The sequence below is a fragment of the Urocampus carinirostris genome, chromosome 8 (assembly GCF_059441175.1).
Source record: "Urocampus carinirostris isolate Australia breed hairy pipefish chromosome 8, RoL_Ucar_1.0, whole genome shotgun sequence".
In the NCBI taxonomy this organism is placed as follows: Eukaryota; Metazoa; Chordata; class Actinopteri; order Syngnathiformes; family Syngnathidae; genus Urocampus; species Urocampus carinirostris.
Genome location: NC_142356.1, coordinates 176505 through 197728, shown reverse-complemented (window position 1 = coordinate 197728; position 21224 = coordinate 176505). Strand labels below are relative to the sequence as shown.

At 39.0% G+C, this 21224-nt stretch overlaps 1 protein-coding gene across 2 annotated transcripts in view; it reads left to right on the top strand.

The window, feature by feature from the left end:
* The first annotated feature begins 1360 nt into the window (after positions 1 to 1360).
* The window catches only part of wdr19 (WD repeat domain 19), a 32614-nt gene continuing 12750 nt past the window's right edge, over positions 1361 to 21224 (top strand). For both annotated transcript variants that reach the window (XM_088341196.1, XM_088341195.1), the window contains exons 1-21: positions 1361 to 1618; positions 3444 to 3535; positions 3609 to 3674; positions 3746 to 3871; positions 4511 to 4626; positions 4694 to 4809; positions 6248 to 6328; positions 6390 to 6502; positions 8734 to 8907; positions 9318 to 9394; positions 9461 to 9627; positions 11596 to 11716; positions 11784 to 11890; positions 11961 to 12077; positions 16177 to 16332; positions 16412 to 16559; positions 18426 to 18639; positions 20032 to 20191; positions 20441 to 20551; positions 20619 to 20728; positions 20817 to 20874. In XM_088341196.1, the coding sequence (XP_088197322.1) occupies positions 1613 to 1618; positions 3444 to 3535; positions 3609 to 3674; positions 3746 to 3871; positions 4511 to 4626; positions 4694 to 4809; positions 6248 to 6328; positions 6390 to 6502; positions 8734 to 8907; positions 9318 to 9394; positions 9461 to 9627; positions 11596 to 11716; positions 11784 to 11890; positions 11961 to 12077; positions 16177 to 16332; positions 16412 to 16559; positions 18426 to 18639; positions 20032 to 20191; positions 20441 to 20551; positions 20619 to 20728; positions 20817 to 20874 (2436 nt within the window). In that variant the 5' untranslated portion in view covers positions 1361 to 1612. The remainder of the gene's footprint in view (positions 1619 to 3443; positions 3536 to 3608; positions 3675 to 3745; positions 3872 to 4510; positions 4627 to 4693; positions 4810 to 6247; positions 6329 to 6389; positions 6503 to 8733; positions 8908 to 9317; positions 9395 to 9460; positions 9628 to 11595; positions 11717 to 11783; positions 11891 to 11960; positions 12078 to 16176; positions 16333 to 16411; positions 16560 to 18425; positions 18640 to 20031; positions 20192 to 20440; positions 20552 to 20618; positions 20729 to 20816; positions 20875 to 21224) is intronic.

Below are 21224 nucleotides of genomic sequence, written 5' to 3'. Positions count from 1 at the left end.
CTTTCAGTCTCCGTAGTTTGTAGTTCTCCTTGGACTACACATGACAGCGACATCTGGTGGACAAATATAGAACACTGTCCCTTTAAGAAAAGCGGAATGTTTTTGTCACCGCTGTTTTTGTGGCCCAACCTCAGCCGCTTCCAAGGGCCCCAACTCAATTGAGTTTGAGACCCCTGGAAAGCTACTTCGTGAGTGCTGATTAACGTGAAGATTAATTAGCACATGTTTTCTATTTTTGATTTATCAATGTATCATTTATTCATTCATTCGGTTACTTCTTTATTCATTTATTCGTTTATTCATTCATTATTTCATTGATTTAAGGAGAAACTGAGAGCTACTTGATTGATCAATGTGAAGCATCGTATGCACTTCTACACGATTATCAATTTATAATTAATAATTGTATCCATTTACTTATTTATTCATTTATTCGTTTATTTGTTTATTCGTTTATGGAGGAAACTGAAAGCTACTCCTTGGGTGCTGATCATTTTAGGTTTGATAAGCAATTGTTTACTCCAAATGCTAATAATAGCTGGTGCCTTTGAGTATTTAAAACATTTATAATGGAAATAAATCATTCACAGTATTTTTTCTCAATTGACAACACGATTAGCGTCATAATTCTGGCAATATATAACGTCTAGAATATTATTCATGTTTAATATTTAGGGTTAGTTATTTGATCTCATCTCAGGGAATAGATGTTTAAGGAAATTGCTGGTCAGCGGAGTTACATTTCTGCTATGTTATTATGCGAGTAAATTGAGGATGATTGTTAAAGCAAAATGTGAATCATATATTATTTGTTCAGACTCTATTTCAGGTCTTCAGGTCTTTAAAAGCAGTGTTCTTTTTGTATGCTGTTGTATGGATTTTTATGAGTTACAGCCCTAGTGTGTCATATTTGTTCACAAACATGGAAGCGACCTCACTGGGATTCCACTGTGTAAAAGAAATATACATTTCTTGATCTGTGATTTTTTGGGGGGGAGGTGAAAATTAACATTGGTTTGATAGTTCATGTATTTTTGCCTAGTATTTAGATCAATGTCTTTTTTTACTAAATGAAACTTTTGTATACCAATTGGAGGCACGGAATGTTACACACTGTCCCTTTAAAATGAGAAAATAAGTTCTTTTAGTGGGCCCTTCTCATTTTAAAAGACTAAATTTGGTCTTTTAAAATAATAAGGGGACACATTAAAAAAACGTTTCTATATTCCCTCAATTTAAAAGCGTAATTAAAATGAATTTCAAAAGGTTTATTCGAATGATCCGTCCGGTTCATGTTTCTATTCGGAATATAAAACCGAAGAACTTCCTCACATCCGGTCTCCAAAACCGGAAGCGATAAATACAAGCCTTTGATTGGATGAGAGCTGTTGCTATGACTCTCTTCAAGACGCGTTCGCCTCTTTAAATGTGCTTTTAATGTCTTCCACAAATGATGTTGTTATTTTCTTTCATCGCTTGTCTTCTTATGAGTACAAATAGCCTGTTTTTGAATGTTTTGTGAATATAACCAAGTCTCTTGACTTTTCTGGCATCAAACGGCTTCGGGCTTGGAACTGCTCTCCACGTCGGTTAAGTGTCACTTTTCGTCAAAATGAAGGTTAATAAATATTTATCATCATTTTGGTTTGACGAATGAATATTTGGCTTCGGTAAATAATTGTTTTCTTTCGCCAGTTGGTAGTTCCAATTAGCTAAACTTGGGAAGAATTTGTTCCCCTCCAATGTTTATCATCCAAGCTATTTTCTTTCTCTTTCTGTTTTTGTTTTTGATTCATTTCTAACCGTTCAGACTTTTTCTTGTTCTCAGTCTTCCCGTCTCTTTTCTCTTTCACCTGTTGAATAGGATTTCTCTTTCTTGTTCTTTTTCCGACCTTCTCCCTTCCCTTTCTCTCTTTACATTTTCCTTTCTTTTTTTTCTTTTTTCTTGCAGTCTTGCTCTTTCTTTCTTGCTCTCTCCTTCTTTCCCTTTCTTTCATTTAGTCTCTTACTCTTTCCTTTTCTTGTTCTCTTTCTGTCTTTCTCTGACTGTCTTGTTTTGTGTCTTTCTTTCCTTCTCACTCTTGTCCTGATTGATATTTAATTCTTTTTCTTCTTAGTATTTCATGCTCTCACTTTCTTTATATTTTGCTTTTTTTTCTTTCGTTCTGGCTCTTTTGTTCAGTTTTCCCTCTTGCTCTATATTTCTCCTTTCATTTTATTTATTTGCGTTATTTCTGTGCCTTTGTTACTCTTTTTTTCTTTATTGCTCTACTTTTCTTTTCCTTCATTTCTTTCTTTTTTGTCTTGTTCACTTTCCCTTGCTTTATTCTGCTTGCTTTCTCTTTCCTTCTCCTTTTCTACCCTCTTTTTGTTTCTCTCTTTTCTTTCTGTGTATCTATATCTTGAATTTTCCTTGACTCTTGTTTTTGACTTTTTTGTCTGTTTATTACCGTACTTTTATTGCAGTGTGTATTTGATGTAGCACTATTTAAATACTCTATACAACACGCTACAGTAGGTATTAGTACGTCACATTGGGTATTTGTATATTGTATTCCTTTTGCCTTATTATTGTATTGTTCTCAGCGAAGGGATGCTGCTGGAAATGTGAATTTCCCAAAGGGGATGAAGAAACTATCTATCTATCTATCCATCTATCTTTCCTTTTCTTCCTTTCTACTTCTCTTTATTTTCTGTTCTCTTTTCTTATCTTTCTTGCTCTTTTTCCATCTTCCTTGCTTTTTAAACTTTTTTTACCCTTTTTCATTTGTGTTCGTCGGATGTCTTTTCTTGCTTTCAATCTCGCTTCCTTTCTCTCTTTCTTTTCCTTTTTTTAATTCCCTCCTTTCTCTCTTTAATCCCCTCTTTCTAGCTATTTTTCAATCCCTCTTTCTTTTCTACCTCTCTTCTTTAATTGGTCCTTTTTATGGTCCATTGTGTGTTAGTTAGCCCCTCCTAGTGAATAAAAAAAACCTCATAAAAAAAATCATATTGATTTGAAAAATAAGCAAAAATCCTTAAACTATCACATAAAGATGCATTCTTTTATACAGTCGTGCGTTAAGAAATGTGTTTTACAATTTTATAATATGAGGCTCACCGAGAGGGAGCTGCCATGATTGTCTGCCATCTTGCTGCTAAGGGTACCACAAAAAGACGAAATCCTTGTGAAAGCACAATAAGAATAATATTCGTGCGGTTTAGTCACTTTGAGTCTCTGCAGTTTGTAGTCTTCCGTGTGCCTTGTAGCATTCTTTTGAGGTTGATCTACAGTGTAGAATCTACACAATAAGACATCTTGTGGTCACATTTTACACAGTGCACCTTTAACTTATCCTGTGTGTAATACTTCATCCAACTACTGTGATACTTTTGTAATGGTGCAGTTGACGGGTACTCTGACAACGAGGACACGCATGCAAATGTGATTTTTGTCCCCACAGAGCATTTTTACCCTGATCGACAACGCTTGGATGGGCTCCAAGTTACTGTACAAGTGGCAGAAATCTCTCGGGAATTATATAGCGGTCGCGGGGTGAGTGAAAAAAGAGCCGACTCGAAATGCAAAATCCGACTCGACTGACAAACAATGTCCGAAACTGAAACAGACAGGACAGCGCGGTGAAAATATTTGATCGCCATGGATACAAGTGGACCGAAATCAGCCTCCCGGGGTACGTCTCCGGCCGGGATCCTCCATTTAAACCGAAGATGATAAGTGTATGTTTTTTTTCCCCTCACTCAGACGCTGTGTGGGAATGGACTGGGACAAAGACGGGGACATTTTGGCGGTGATTGCGGCAAAATCCGGTCTCATATTCCTATGGGACGCCAGTGTCAATAAAATAACCAAGATAGACAGTGGAATGAGGTGTACTATACTACTCTACTATACTATTTATATACTGTATGTGCCAGCCATATCTGCAGCTCCAGGAAGTGTCTGGTGTAACTTATTGCTACCAGACCCCGGGGGTGGGGGGGGGGGGGGGGGGGGGGGGGGTGTTGTCGGTCTCATTTGACTGCTCAGTTACTTATTCCTCCTTTTTCTGTCATTGTTTGCATGCTATCCTCATTTCAATATGGATACTATTAAATGTTTTGGTGTATTTAGTTAAAGCATACACCGTTTTGGGGCCCACTAGATATTAAATGTGACGGTTCAGTTATTTAGTCCTCCCCCTCCTTCTGTCTGGGGATATGATGCAAAAGGTTCAGATACTTTTTCATACCGCTGCATTATATTATGTGTAGTGTGTGTATCTAGCTATCTAGACATCTATCTAGACAGCTACCTATCTATCTATATGATCTGTGTGTTTTTGGCAATTTGTATGACTGTGATAAACTGATACTAATTTTGTGGCTTCACAAATTTCCCATCTTTGTATGTTTTCAGCTGTCTAATGGTTATTTTATACTTGAAGTCTATTTTCTGGTCATTTTGCCCAGCTTAAAATAGACAAACACTACGTTTGTTGGTGAAATAATCACATTTGCTCCCCGACAGAGACAACATTTCCCTCATTTTATGGTCGAAAACGAGCTCCCTGCTGGCTGCCGGGACCGCCAAAGGAAATTTGTTGATCTACAATCAACAGACTTCACACAAGATTCCCATTTTAGGTAAAAGCTGTAACAAGCAGAAGCGGTCCTGGCATTTCATATTTGTCATTGTTCTCTCAACGGCTAGGCAAACATACCAAGAAAATTACCTGTGGCTGCTGGAACGCTCAGAATCTTCTGATCCTGGGCTGCGAGGACAACAACCTAAGCATTAGCAATCAAGAAGGAGCCACAATCCGGGAGGTAAGCGCAGGGAATTTCAGATTCCCGTATTTTGACCACGACAAGATGCCTTTTTTTCATGGTGTTGCCAGGGTTACGCCTTATACTCGGGAGCGACTTACCTGTGTGATTACTACAGATCATTATCCAGAGTGGTGGGCAAATTAAGGCCCGACAGCCACAACTTTGTTCCCATCGTCCCCTTATGTGTCTACAGCAAAAGTACTACATTAATACTACAAAATCACTATAAAACTAAATATCAAACTTAGTGCTTAGATAGATGGATACTTGATTCATCCCCGTAGGGAAATTCACACTTCCAGCAGTATCCTTTTGTTGTTTGTTAACAGATTAACAGGATGGCCTCGGGGTGCTGTGTTGTAGTTTAGCAACAGCGAAGTGGATGACGTCACACGCTAGGCCAAAAGTTCGACGTCCCTGCGGTAGATGGAAATCTTTGTGCCCAGGGTGACACCACCTCGTGTTAACGTAGATAGCGAGTCCGCCTCCTTACCACTTCCCGCAGGCTTTCGTGTCTCTGTCTAACAGCGGTGAAGCCGGATAGCTCCGGGTAGCTCCATGTAAGCGTCCAGGATGCTGGACGTGAGCCATGTTTCCGTAAAACACTGCAAACGGCACTCCCTGTGCGCTTTGATGTTTTTCACCAACTCAGCCATTTCGTCGGTCTTATTTGGTACCATGATTATGGACTGTACCGAAGACTTATAACGCCGCTAGCCGCTTAGCCTTAGCTCCGGCTCTGCATCCACGATAGGGCCCCCTCATCACGCCGGCACGAGAATTCTTTAGAGCAAGGAGTCGATTCCTCGAATAAACGCATTTTGTGCGTTAAAACCCTTAACGATAGGATAGAAAGTAATCCAAAGTGTAGTTGTCAAATGGGATGAAAAACACCAAAGATAGAAGCAGACAATAAAAACAATAAATCACAAAAAGTGCGAGACATCACGGAGCTGCTGGAAAGGCTGCCGCTTTGATATTAAAAACAAGGACATCATATATTTTTTTGCTTTCCTATCAGAAAATAAAATAGTAATACTCCACACTGCAGCCGGAATATCCTCGCCAGTTCAGTGCTGAACATGCTAAGGATCTGTCTTGTCATAGAGTGTCCTGTGTTTAAAAGCATTTGGACTGAAGGCCCACACTGCAGTGACCAAAACCTCTTATTCGCAAAAAAAAAAAAAAAAAAAAATCTAGACTGAGCTTTGCTGAGGAGCATGTTGTGTGAAGATTATTATTGTTATTTCAAAATGATTCCATTTTTGATCAATTCTCTTATTTTGATCTCCAGCGTATGTTTTTTCCTTCTTGACTATGCATTTTTGGGTGGATGCTACTCGTACTCCAGAGCAACTTATAGCCCGAAAAATCCAGTAGTCAAAGATGTTAAGATTGATATTAACAAGTGGCGCTTGCATGAATTTTGTTGTAGATAAAAGTGCACGGTGCACCTTCAGACATTTACTTTTCCACCATGAAAACAAACGAAAGGACTTCCCAAGGAGAAAACACGGTGAGTTTCAGGTTTTCAGCGTCCGTCTTGCTTTTTTTCTGACCGCTGTTTTACTGCCAAGGTGAGCGTGTGCCTGGACAAGAAAATCTTGGTCATTTTCAGCGTCACCAACGCGGACGATTGGGATGAGCTGGCCTTCGAATCCAGTTATGGCCGCGTCGTCTCTTATCGCTGGTACGGGGCGGAAAAAGCCATTTCCCTTTTGTTGATTTTTAGTCGATTTTTTCTGATTTGAAGACACATTTCCATCTTTCTCAAATTCATTTAGAAAGAGCGACCTTTGAGCAACATCATCATTACGTGCAGATTGCACACCGCAAAAAATTGCATATTAACTTTGTCGGCTTATTTGACATTTTTTTGTCTTGTTTTTCGAATAAATAGCCCAAATGATCGTACTTTACAGTTTGTACACTCCCCCAATTTTGTCTTACCACATTGGCAAAATGGAATAATAATAATAATTCTAATAATAGGAATGCATTTAGGCAAGTCAGAAGGGATTTGAATATGGACAGGGTAACGAAATATGGGAGGTCGGGTAGTAATGAGTTCCAGAGCTCGGGGGCAGAGCGGTATCTGTCTATTTGTTCATATTCATCTTTTTCAACTAAAATCAATGTTATTCTGAAAATAAGCAACTTTAAGACGACACAACAATATACCAAGATTAGAAAAAACACTCAAAATGAACAAAATGATCTGCCAGCTGCTAAATAAATATATATATATATATGTAATATATATATATATGTTTGCAGTGTAAAATGATATAACAGTTTTGAATATTGTTTTTCCGATCTTGATATTAAAAAAATATCTTTAAATAAGAAAACTATCCACCAGATATTATTTGTTTTATTATTCTTTTTTTCCACGAAACAAAATATTTTAAAACACGAAAACCATTCATGTTGCTCATTTTATATATTTTTGAGAAAAACATGTGTAATCATTTTGTTCATTTTGAGAAATCCTCTTCAAGCGCTCATCACAATCAAGAAAAGTGCTAGATAAGATCGGTTTGCTTAATCGAGGTGCAGATTGTCTCATTTTTCGAGAAATACAAGTTGAAATGTGTCTGCTAACTCCTGAGTCCCAACATGCCTGTGAATCAAGACCAACTGACAATATTAGCATTTTAAAAAGTCCGTGGTAGAAAAGCCTGTGTGTGATGAAGGGATGGCGTTTTAATGTCATCTAGCTAAACCCTTGAAGAAGGACCTTGAGCACAGTGGACGTTTAACTATAGCTTTAATTCTCCGAACGGTGAAAACGGCAAAGTACATAAGAATGCATCGAGTCCGTGTGCCGCTAAGTTCACGACAATAAAGTAAATAAATGTAACATTTGTCAAAACTGTTACAAAATATAGTTGTTCATACATCATATAAACACTTTTAGAAATTGACAGCATTGCCTCGTTAATCCTTTTAACGTGGATGGAGAAAGATTAGAACATGCACGAGTCCTTTCAGCCTGTGTGTAACTCCTGATGACAGTGAGATTAAAGAACAGGACGTGACGCAGAAAATCCGGGAGTACTATTACCCGAAACTAGTATTATTTCATGATATTGATATTCATGAAGCTCATATAAACACAAAACATCTAGGTGAAACACTTCTTCATGAACTTACGTCCATTTAGCCTTGTATTCTCTCTTCAAGTCAGTAACTTACTTATTAAACAAAAACAGTTGTGGTGAGGACAAGACAGGCGGAAAAAGTCTAGTTAACTTATTTTAGGGAAGCATGTTCAGGTACAGACTGATATACTAGTTCTCATATAAATTTAGTTGAATAAGTGAAAGTCGTAGCAGCACGGCGGCGCAGTGGTTAGCGCGTGTGCGGCACAGTTCTAAGGTCTTAGGGAACCTCCTGTGTGTGTTCAAGTCCAGCTACCGGACTTCCTGTGCGGAGTTTGTATGTTCTCCCCGTGCTTGCGTGGGTTTCCTCCGGGCACTCCGGTTTCCTCCCACATTCCAAAGACATGCATTTCAGGTGGATTGGCCGCTCCAAATTGTCATTAGGTGTGATTGAGCGAGTGAGTTGTCTCTCCCTGTGTGCCCTGCGATTGGCTGGCAACCAGTTCAGGGTGTCCCCTGCCCACTGCCCGATGATTGCTGGAATGGGCTCCAGCACCCCCGCGACCCTACTGAGGATAAGGGGTGCAGCTAATGATATGAGAAGTTAAAGTCCTGTTGGTTGTAATGCCATTTTTATCTATTGTAATAAAATAATAATAAGCATCATCAAAAATGTCTTACGCCAATTTTTAAGCCTTTACAGCAAACTAATATCGACTCCAAATTTCAGCTATTGTCCGCATTGCTCTTCAATCTCTTAGTCAATACAGTGCCAGTGAAACACACTGGGGCTTTAAGGATTTTGTTTTCCTCTCAGGTTCGGTGACGGTTATATACTCATCGGCTTCTCCCACGGATACTTTTTGGTCATTTCCACTCACGCCAGTGAGCTCGGCCATGAACTGTGCCAGGCTCGAAACCATAAAGACTGTCTTAACAGTGTGGCTGTTTCCTCCGTGTTGAACAAGGCGGCCTCTTGTGGAGACAACAGGTATGTTCCGTCCATTAGGGTAACGCGTACCGTATTTTCCGGACTATAAATGGCAATTTTTTCATAGTTCAGCTGGGGGGTTCGACTCTTTTTTTTTTTTGCTCTCTTTCACTGTTTTTATTTGTCTGTCTTTCTTTTTTTATTGTTTAAATTTTTTCGTTCAATCGATCTTTTGTCTTTCTTTCGTTTCCTCTCTTCTCTCTTTTTCTTCTATTTTTCTTTTCCTCTCTTTTTCTTTCTTTTTTTCTTCCTTCCTTTTTTATTTCTTTCACTCGTTCTTTCTCTTTAATCTACCAGTCCAGCCCCAGTGAGCGTTTTTTATTTGTGCCATGCCGCCAACCTGGCTAACCTACGTTTAACACCCCTCATGTGCAATCATGGAAAAAGCGGTTGTTGTTTTTTTTTTTCAGCATAAAGATCCACGATTTGTCCGACTTCAACTACTGTTACATCAGCGACGTGATTCAGCTGGAGGACGAGACCAAAGGTCAGGTGGTCTCCGTCATACTCTTATTTTGAAAGGCGCCATGATCGTCTGGTTCTTTCTGTTTAGGGCTGGACCAGCTGAGTTGGACGGAAGACGGCCAGTTATTGGCAGTGTCCACGCAGAAAGGCTCTCTTCATGTCTTCCTCACAAAGCTTCCTATTCTGGGGGACAGCTATGGAACCAGATTGGCTTACCTGACGTCCCTGCTTGAGGTTACAGTATCAAACTATGAGGTAAGGACAAACTTTAGAAATATCATTTGGGATTTCATGCATATTACAGTAGACCCCAGGTTACAGCATCCGTTTCCATGTGGAAAATCTGTTTTTGTTCAGACCTTCTATAGAACATTTTCCCGTATATACCACTTCCAAGGGCGTAGTTTTGGCATAGAAGGAAGAGATGCGTCCCCACCAATAACTAGAAAACATTGTTTTGTCCCCACCAATATGACGTGATCAAAACTACCCCCCTGACCACTTAAACAACAAATATGGATGTGGCCCACGTGTCATGGTCGCTGTGGCGACCGGTCTGCCCCGCCCCCTGGGCACCAGCTGAAACAGATCAGCTAATTGCGTGGCTGCTATTTAAGGTTGGGCTGTGGGTATTGCGGGTGTTGGATCATTATACCTTTTCTGTTCTGTTATGCCTTGTCCTGTTTAGTTTAAGTCGGAGGAAACCTGTACCTGACCATTCTGAGTGTAAGAATGTTTTTGTTCTGTTTTGTCCCGGAGTTTTTGGACAACTTTTATTTTGGTAAATAAAAGCTTAGTTCGTACGCAATTGAGTTCTCCCTTCCTGCCTCCGTTCTGGTCCGATCACCCCTTCCACCTCGTGACACCACGGGCAAATGACATTGACAATCCTCCTAAGTAGAAGTGTAAAGTCCTTTTAAATATAAAACCGCCGCAAAAACTAGAGAACACATTTAGGTGCTTCCCACTCAACGGTGCTCATTTAGCACATAGTGCTAACTTCCTTCGCCTCCAGTATCAGGTTGTCCAGATGAAAACAAAAAAGGGTGACCCTTTCAGTCAGAGCAAGACGAGTTGTTCGTTCCAAGTCTGTGATTTCAAGAATATTGAATTGCTATAAAATGACCAATTCAGGCTTGTCGTGTGCAAGAGAGGATAAGTCACTGCGAAGGATGTCAATCGCTGGAATTGCCTCGCCAGTTAAGTGCTGAACATGGTAAGGGTACGTTTTGCTATACAGTGTCCTGCGTTTAAGAGCGTTTGGACTGAAGACCCACACTGTAGTGACCAAAACCTCTCATTAGCAAAAAGACCAAGCTTTGCTGAGGAGCATGTTGTGTAGACAGAAGAGAACTGGTCCAGAGTTCACTTCACTAATGAAAAAATTTGATTTTAATTGGTTCTGATGGGAAGCTTTATGTTTGGCCACCCATTGGAGAAAGACTAAACCCAAAGTTTGTAAAAAAAAAAAGTCTGTGAAAAGGTGGAGTAGGATGTGTCATGGTTTGGGGGCACGGTTTCTGCAGCAGGAGAAAGACATCTTGTATGCCGACATGCCTGAGAGAATGTAAATGCGTACCCTGGAGTTTTCATGCAGGACAATGTTCCATTTCCCACAATAAAAGTGGTCCAAAAAATTCTTGAAGGTGAAAACATTGAAGGAACATCATGGTCTGCACAGTGTCCTGATTTCAACCCAATAGAGAACCTCTGAAAAATCCTTGGTGACTACGTTATGGTCAAGAAACCCAGGCCTATACACTTACTAATTGTTCAGAACTTTTTTTCCATGCCAAAGTCATCGTTGGTCTCTAATTTTGATCGGTGCGTTCTCTGAAAAATATTTTGGGGGAAAACACTTTCATCATTTTGAGAAAAAAAGTGTTGGAGTACCATGATATAGACACACTAAAATGTCATGTAACTGACATTTTTGATCAGTTCTTCTCTCATTTTGATCTCCAGTGTATGCGTATGTTTATCTAAGATCTTTTTTATTCATATACATAAATAGAGTTATTATTTTCCATAGACTTTTGTTATTTGAATGTTTTTTATCTGAGGTACCTGGTGTTGGCTAATGACCATAAGTTCCTATCCCCCGCCATACGGCAATTTCACCTCACAAACCCCACCTCAGAACGGATTCTTGTCGTATCCCGGGGTCTACTGCATCGACTTTAAAGACTTGACTAATCAGCAGTTAAATCGGCCATTTTGCAGGTACCTCCCGTCACCATTCAAGTAGAAGTCGAACCGACGTTCATCGCCGTGGGACCTTACCACGTCGCTGTCGGAATGAACAACAAAGCTTGGTTTTACGCATCACTTGACGAAGAATCGGGTGAGCGTCGTGTTTAAAAACCCTTCCGAAAGTCATAGGACTCGTATCTCACCATTCCTATCTTCAGCTTTTAGCATATTGAAAGAGATGGAGTACCTCGGGACTGTTGCCGACATGTGTCTTAATGCAAAATATGCGGCGGCGTTGCTTGATGGGAAAGTGCAACTGCACCTGGTAAGTCCCTATACGGTGTTTCTGCTCAAAAATACTTATTCCTGATTAAGAAAAGTTATTTTGACTTCAGATTGATGGCAGTGAACAGGAAGAGAGCATGCAGATGAAGTTGTTCCCAGATAATAACAGAAAAAGTCGGATCCTTTGCCACACTCTCACCGCCGACTTCCTCTACTACGGCACCGATGTAAGCCTATTATTTTTTTAAATTATTATTTAGCCCCAGTGTTTATTACAGGGGTTCTCAACCTTTATAAGCCGAGTGTTTTTTTTGTTCCTAAATAGCGAAAATGCCAAACCGTTTGATATGCATTTCTAAAATAACAACGTATTACGTTATTACTATGTTGTTACTAAGTTATTACCAAGTGAACTCTTGAAAGTCCGGTTACATAGATTTAGTCAACCACTAAAAAAACTGAAATTTGGAATCGCACGACTTTAAGAATCTGACACGTTTGGTCATTGAGCTACTATGCAAGCCTGAATGGGGATTTTCCCAGGCTAGCTTGTCCCGGTGCTGCTTTTAGCATGCAACTTCTATTTAGCGTGCACAACCAAGAGTCCTCTTCAAAAAAAATTTCCACTGTTTCCTTTTTTTTATTTTATTTTTTTTAAATGCGTGTGAGTTGATATATATACTCTCAAAACAAATGTTTGTTGTGGTCCGCATTATGAATCCTGGCCAAAAAGTAAGATTTCTTTGGCTTTCTTATTGCGCCTGAATCTACAGGTCTAGGCTTGTCTGAGATCATTCTTCACAGGCTTGAAGAAATGAACATCCCCATTGACCACTGTAGGGAGCAATTGAAATATCCTGGCAATAAACATGAAGTAAAAGGTGTGCAGGCTAGGCTGTCCGCGTGTTTTTGATGTGCCTTGTGGAATTTTTATACATTTTTTTTTTTTTTTAACTTTTTATTTCTCACACCAATTTTGACAGAGGTTTGATTCCTCCATCATACATCAACACAAAATACATACACTTGACACACTCATAAATAACAGAAGAAACAACAAAGAAGAAAAAAATACTATTAATAGAAAGGAAGAATAAATGTTCATACAATACATCCATACAAAAAGAAATATATATATATATATATATACACACATATATATACATATATATATATATATATATATATATATATATATAAAATAATAAATCAAAATATACACCCAAAAAAAAAAAAAAAAAAAAAAAAAAAAAAAAAAAAAAAACCAACAACGCACATAATAAATAGGGGGAGGTGTTTAGACATCAAGTAAAATTTGTGTGATAGGCTTCCATCTTTTCTCAAATTGGTCAAGTTTCAGTTGAAGTTTTGCAGTGATTTTTTCCATAATGTACATTTGCTTTAATTTGTCTCTCCATTGTTTTATGTCAGGAGGTTGTGGTTTCAGCCAGGACACTGTGATCATTTTCTTTGCTACCAGAAGCATTACCCTTAGTATATATTTCTGTTGACCAGATAGTAATTCTTCTGGCAAAATTCCTATTACGTAAGCCTTTGGGTCCAACCGCAACTCCCAGCCCGTGATTAATTTTATTTCTCTCTGGATACTTCTCCAAAAATTTAATATTACAGGGCAATTCCAGAAAATATGCGTAAAGTCACCGACCCCCCCACAGTTACGCCAGCATAGATTTGAGGTATTTTTATATTTTGAAGTGATAGAGGGTGTATAGAAGAATCGCATTTTTACTTTCCATTCAAACTCCCTCCATGTCGGGCTGTTGGTTATTTTGTGTCCCTCTTTCAATGTTTTTTCCCATTCGTTGTCTTTTATCGCTACATTAGTTTCTTGTTCCCATTTTTCCTTAACTGCCATGTCCTCATTACTGAGATCCATTCTCAGGGCTTTATATAGTTTTGATATAACCCCCTTTATTGATTGTCCTTTTGTATACGATATTAATAATTCCTCTACCTTAGTTGGCTCCTTACATATTTTCCCCCATTCCTCGTGTTTCTGGAGGTAATGCCTTAGTTGCAAATATTTGTAAAAATCATTTCTGGGTAGGTCAAACTCTTGTTGGAGTTGTTCGAATGATTTCATTGCCTGTGCTTCCAATACTTGGGTAATCAACATCAGTCCTTTTTGGGCCCATTTTTGAAACCCTACCTCCATACCCCCAGGTTTAAAGTCTGGATTTTTCGCTATTTTGGTAGCCCTATTCACAGATCTTGATATTTTTAATTTTTTTTGTATTGTTGACCAAGTTTTAATAGTTCCCTTAATCCATTCATTCTGGATTTTTAAATTCTTCCACCTCGTGACTGATATGTATGGTAACGATTCCACCAGCATATTTGGACAAGATCGTTGCTCCATGTCCACCCATATCGCATCTTTGTCTGTAGTAATCCACAAGATGAGTGCTTTAATTTGAGCTGCCCAATAGTAATATTTAATATTGGGTAGGTCTAGGCCCCCCTTTTCTTTAGGAGCTAACAGGGTTTTGTATTTTATTCTAGGTTTCTTGTTTTGCCAGAGGAATTTTGCTATTAACTTATTTAACATTTTAAATGTGGATGCCGGGATCAGAATTGGAAGGGATTGAAACAGAAATAATAGTCTTGGTAATATGTTCATTCTGATTGTTTCTATCCTGCCGATAAGACTTAAGGGCAGAATTTCCCATTTTTCCAAATCTTTCCTTATTTCTTTTATTAACATTCCATAATTTGCATCAAACAGCTGTGTGGAATGTGGTGTAATGGTCACCCCCAAATATTTAAACCCTTTATTTGTCCATTTAAAATCAAACCTTTCAATCACATCTGTTGGACATTTTCCCGATATCATCATTGCTATTGATTTGCTCTCATTATTTGAATACCCAGCTACTTCTCCATATATTTTAAGGCTCTCCAACAGTGGTGGTATTGATAACGAAGGTTCCTTCAGCATTACCAACAGGTCGTCTGCAAACAATGATATTTTATGTTCTGTTCCTCCTTCATCCAATATCCCCCTTATTTGCTCATTTTGTCTAATTGATTCTGCGAGTGGTTCTATGCTTATTGCAAACAAGAGTGGGCTTAAGCAATCCCCTTGCCGGACTCCTCTTTTGATTTCAAAGAAATCTGAACAGTGACCATTTACTCGAAGACGAGATTTCGGATTTTTATAGATAATTTTCACCCATTCAACAAATATTGGAGGGAAGCCAAAAGCTATAAGTGATTGATGTAAGAAGCTCCATTTCACCCTATCGAAAGCTTTTTGTGCATCCAAGCTCAGTAACATCGAGGGTTGGGTCTTAGATTTTGTGCTCGTAATTATGTTTAGTATCCTCCTAATATTGTTTGCACCCTGCCTTCCCGGAATAAACCCTGTTTGATCATTTCTAATTAATTTCGCTATAAATTTCTGCATTCTTTTTGCCAGTATGCTTGTAAGAATTTTTAGATCATTACAAAGTAAACTAACTGGTCTATAGCTTTCACACAATATTGGGTCTTGTCCTTCTTTGTGCAGGACTGTTATGATGGCTTCCGACCATGATTTATACATTTTTTGTTGCAGTAATCAAAAAAAAAAAAAAGTACTTTTACCGTGTTTCCTGTACCTCTGTGCAATTAGATATTTATTTAGGTATTTGAGTTTAAATTCAGTACAATACTCAAATATAAAGATGATTGTTGCAGTAAATAACTGATTGATTTTCTTTGTTTTAAAAGGCTTAGATGACATTCAGTATCCTACTTTGTACTGTAATCACTTATGAATATTGAGTGTAAATCAACCCCTTGGCTGCTTTTGTAGTTTGTATGTTTTTTTAACCATTTCAGACTTTACACCATAAGTAAAAGATGCCTGGCTGCCCTTTGAAGTTTTATGTATTGATTCCTGTGTGGCCAGTAGGGAAAGTTACTTACTTTTCCAAATAACAAGTTAAAATATAATTTTTTTGCAAATCTGTTGTCCGCTTTCGTGGCCGTATTCACTCCGGATTACAATCTGACTGCGACAGAAACATTTTATATCCAGTATTTTAAGTGTATTCTTAATGACAGAGTAGGACATGGAAGGAGTTCTAATAGGCATACAAATGAGCAAGTCATAGGGGTGCCCCAAATCTAATTTTGCTTAGGGCCCCGTGAAGGCATGTTGATATTCTTTGGGCTTCAGTAGTGCTTCTTCTTCAAATGCACACTCTCCAGCTCCATTCTAAACCACGATGCCCTTTAGTGGTCAATATTACACAGTATCACTTTCAGCACGTTCATTGAAACGAAAAAATGTTCACCGGATTCTTGTATGGTTCTCTCCAGTTAGGTGACATTGTGTGTGTCTTGGTGGAAGAATGGGAAACCGTCAGCACTTATAACCACAGTGTGGCGGTGAGCAAAATTGTCCCAGATGTCAACGGCACACGCTCGGTTTTTATTGATGACAAGAAAAGCGGCTTCCTGCTCACCCTTTCCAGCGTGAGTACATAGAACGTGAAAAATCATCATATGACTGGAAGTTAGTGGGAAATATTGGGGTGTCGACGTGCCCTTCCAGGCAGCGGACTTGAGCATGGAGCTTCCGAACTTCTCTCCGACCGTCACCGGAGTGCTGTGGGACAACTGGCACGCCGACAGAGTGACGTTTGTGGCTTTTGATGACGACAAAGTCTTCACCTATGCCGTGCATAAGACCACCATCTACGGTAGGGAAAACGGTGGCTTTTTTTTGTCTTCGACTATTAGGACGAGCTGGCATTTGAAGCAAGCTGGTAATGCACAGAAAAATATTATTATTTGACGTCGTTATTTCTTGTTTTTGTAAGTAAATTAAGAAAAATCATATTCTTAATCATATTCTCGAAAAGCCCGACCCGCCCAATTCACTTTTTCTTCCAATCTAGTTGGAAAATATTTCTTGATAAAATAATTCTGTTTTTCTTTTTTTCTTTATAAGAAATTAAATTTTAAAACAGGAATATCAGTAACTGCCACAAGTTTCACTGCTAAAAATCAAATTTAGCCCCAATTGCAGAAAATTCAGCTCCATTGAAGTAATTTTTTTTTTTTTTTTCTAAAGTATGATTCTTTGTAAGTGTGAAACTCATTGTAGAGCGCTTTGTAAGGTGTTCAGTGACTTTAAAAGCGCTATATAAATGCAGACCCTTTACCATTTACAAATAAAGATCAATTATACTTAAGTTGAGCCATCTTGTCTTATAAAGCTGTGGTCAGCAACCACTGGACTGCGAAGCGGTACTGGGACATCTAGATCCCTAGTGCTCTAATGTTTACACAGTAGATTTAGTCATATAACCTATTATTAAATCCTAAAAGACTCATTCCACTCGAGTAATTGCAATTTTTGAACTGTTATCATCGGGCTGACTGTTCAGATCCCACAAGGCCCGGACAAACCGACTGAGGGATAGTTTCTTCCCCAGAGCTACAGTATGTCACAAAAGTCACTACACCCATCACATTTTTGCAGAGATTTCTTTATAATGTATCCTTGAACATCAACTGAAGGTTGCCGCCACACATGCTACACACCATCTGAGCCAAAGTGCTCCAATACTTAGGTCACACATGCTTTGGCTAAGAATATCACTCGTTCTTATCAAGCGAGTCTGTCAACAATGGACATGGCTTACTGGAAAGATATCCTGTTGTCTGATGAGACAAAGATAAGTTGATTTGGCTCAGATGGTGTGTAGCATGACTGGGAGGTCGCTGGTTCGCGCCTCGACCGAGACATACCTAATTGGTATAATGGCGGCGCCCTCTGGCTGCGGCTGCATCGACTCGCTACAACGGGTCAGGTGTATCGACATTTCGTTCTGTGTACATTGTTACAAAGAATGACAATACAAAGGAAATTATTATTATTATTATTATGTGTGGCGGCAACCAGGTGGGAAGCACAAACATGTATGTGTCGTGCCTAAAGCCAAGCACGGTGTTGAGAATGTCATGGTTTGGGGCTGCATGAGTGCAACTGGAAGTGGGTGGGCGCTTTTATATCAGGGGAAACACAAACTCAAAGATGCACTGTGGAATACTGGAGCAGAGAACCATCTTTGACCTCCCGAAAATGGGATGCAGGGCAACGTTCCAGCTGACAATCAGACCAAATACACTTCTAAGATGACCAAGGCTTTTCTAAAGGGGCAAAATGTAAAGGGGATGACTGTCTAAGCATATTTCCAGATTTAAATCCAATAGAACATCTTTGGGGCATCCTCAAGCGGAAGGTTCAGAAACACAAGATCTTCAATATCCCCCAACTCAGTCCTGTTATCATGGAGGAGTGGAAGAGCATCCCAGTGGCAACTTGTGAGGCGCTGGTGAAATCCATGGCCTGGAGGATTAAAATGGTTCTGCAAAATCATGGTGGCCACTCCGAATATTGAACTTCAAGAACTTTTACTTTAGGGTGTACCCACTTTTGTCACCAGGGGTTTAGCTACTAATGGCTATATTTTGCGGGTTTTTAAGGGGTAAAATAAATTGACACGCCTTCATAAGCTTTTTGACTTTGCTCTCCTTTTCATCCGGTCCCGTTCACGAAGGCCCTCGTGTGCTGTCACTGGGGAGCACTTCGCTTCCGTCATCCCTGAAGCCCTTGCTGCTATATAACGGCGTGCTGACGTGCCAAACGGCGAGTGGCAAAATCACCGAAGTGCCTCTGAGCACTCACTCCTTCCTGGAACGTCCGCCAAACACGCCGTCCGGGTCGCAACCTGAAATCGGCAAGCAGCTCACGCAGGCCCTTCAGCTTAAAAGGTTTGTTATGTCTGATACATTTGGGGGGAGGGAAAAACCTTCGGCGGTATAAGTTTACTTTTTTTTTTTTGGGGAAAAGTAAAAAAAAAAAACATAAATTTGAGTTTTATTTTAGTACATTGTTTCATATTTTTGTAATGAAATAAGAAAAATTGTCCTAAAGTAAGCAAAATTATCCAACCCTACATATTGTACACTGCAAAAATGAACGGTACATTGTGTAATATTCGACCATTAAATGTTTTGAAATGTGAACAAAAACCATTTCCAAACGAGCACAGCGTAGCATCAAGCTGATAGACAAACATGGCGGCGACGACTAGGTATGGATGCCGTTCTGTAAAAGAAATCCAAAAGTCTCTACCTAATGAATATTTATAAGAATTAACAATGGTATAATAGTTCATGTATTTTTGTCTAATATTGAATTGAATTTGTCTTCATTGTCATTGATATCAACGTTGTGAAACATTGTATTTAGCGAGATTAGATGTGGCACTCCAGGGAAAAACATGTAATAAAGACTTTGAAGAGAAATACTGATAAAAGAGTATCAGGATAAAGAGGGAAAAAAAATGGAAAAAATACACCGTAGTGCTCAGAAAACTCGCCCAAGTTATAATGATAATGCAATGAAAAAGAATCGTAACAATAGTGCAAATCAATATTTTTTTGTACCACTAGGAAGGACCAAATAGCCTTTTAAATTCATACTAAACCCCATTGGCAAAGAATTCAACTCAGTTTATGTTTTGCTTTATTTGAAGACGTTATTTCTTGTTTTTCTAATAAAATAAGAAAAATCATCCTTGAAAAAAGCAAGATTATCCAACCTTACAGATAGCACACCGCAAAAATACATTTTTATCCCATTTGCAGAACATTTTGCAAATGATAAGTGTCTTTGCCTTTTAACACTTTTGTTATTCTTCGTAAAATAATTTTTAAATATTTGCTCATTTTGGGTATTAGTTTCATAATTTTATCAAATGTTTTCTCTTTTCTAATTTAAAATGAGTAGAATAATTTAAAATATCCAAATTATCTTATCTAGCTGATAGTATGTCATTTTGCTCAGAATTAAAGAAAAGTGATATAGTATACCCTATTTTTTATAACGTAAATTAAAAACTCAAGATATACAACTTTTTTTTTCTCTAATTAAATACATAATGACAAATATTTCAAGTACAGAAAAATGTACCACGATAAAGATGATACTAAAAAGGACAATCATGTTTTTTTAACTTTTTGTTCAGCTTGCCAGTTTTTGCCCTCAGTTTTGCCTCGTAAAATTTGCTCATTATCCAATTTCCTGAAGAAAACACAGCCTTGAATGAACTAACTTGCATTTATGAAAGACAGTAAGTTGTCATTTGTGTCAATTCAAAGATTTTTCGAAGCCTGGGATTTGTGCTCGAGGGAGGGTACAGAGGCCAACAAGGAAGAGATCGGCAAAGCCTGCCTGGTACACATGGAGGTGGAACTGGCCATCCACTTTTACCGCATGAGCGGCAACGTGGGTATGGTGATGTCCTTGCAGGCCATTCAGGTGCAATCACTGAATTTTCTAACAATTGAGAAACCGTAGACCCCCAGGATATAACATGAATACGTAGTGAAACTGCTATATAGCTTGGGATAGAAACCCATGCTAACGAGTGCCTCCCGAAATCCACGGATACTTCAGATAAAAACGTTCAAATAACAAAAACGCCATAAGGCGGGCATGCCGTATCCTGGGGCTTTACTGTATAAAGTTTATTAGGAAACACTAAACTTGTTTTTTTTGTGCTCATAGGGGATCGAGGATAATAACTTACTTGCAGGTCACCTGGCCATGTTCCTAGAGGATTTTGGTCTCGCCCAGGACCTCTATCTGGCTTCAAGCTGCCCCATAGCCGCCCTGGAGGTCAGATATGTTCATGTGCATCTATACATTATTGGCTTTAAGATGAACCTATGTGAAATTGTTTTAGATGAGGAGAGACCTGTTGCACTGGGACAGCGCTCTGATGTTAGCCAAGGGCTTAGCGGAAGAGCAGATACCGTTCCTCTCCAAAGAATACGCCGCTCATCTTGAGTTTATGTACGTCCACGCGCTAGACGCACCCTATGATCTGAAATGTTTTATCTGATGCATCATCTTGCTCTCTTTTTACTCTGTGTCCATATAGTGGAGACTATGTAAACGCTCTGGCGCACTATGAGAAAGGCATGACTCATGATAATAAAGTAAGTGCAATACATTAGATCTCTTGTGACAAAAAAACCCGCCTGGTGAGAAGAACAAGACAGTTGAATGAACTGCTTCCATATTAAAAAATGTGAACGGGTGGGATTTAACTGGACCGCTCAAAAAACACCAACTTTTGCACCAATTCATACCACTTTGTCTGCAAAGATGTGATTCGCTTGGCTAAAGCGTACAGTTTGGTCATTAGAGACAAAGAGGCTTGATCAGGATTAGGTTTGGAAAAACACAGTTCAGCAAAGGTTGTGAAGATGAAAAAACCCTCACAGCTCTTTGATTTTAGCTTGGAATTCTGAAGTTTTCTGGTTTGGCTTTCCCACCTTGCGGTCTC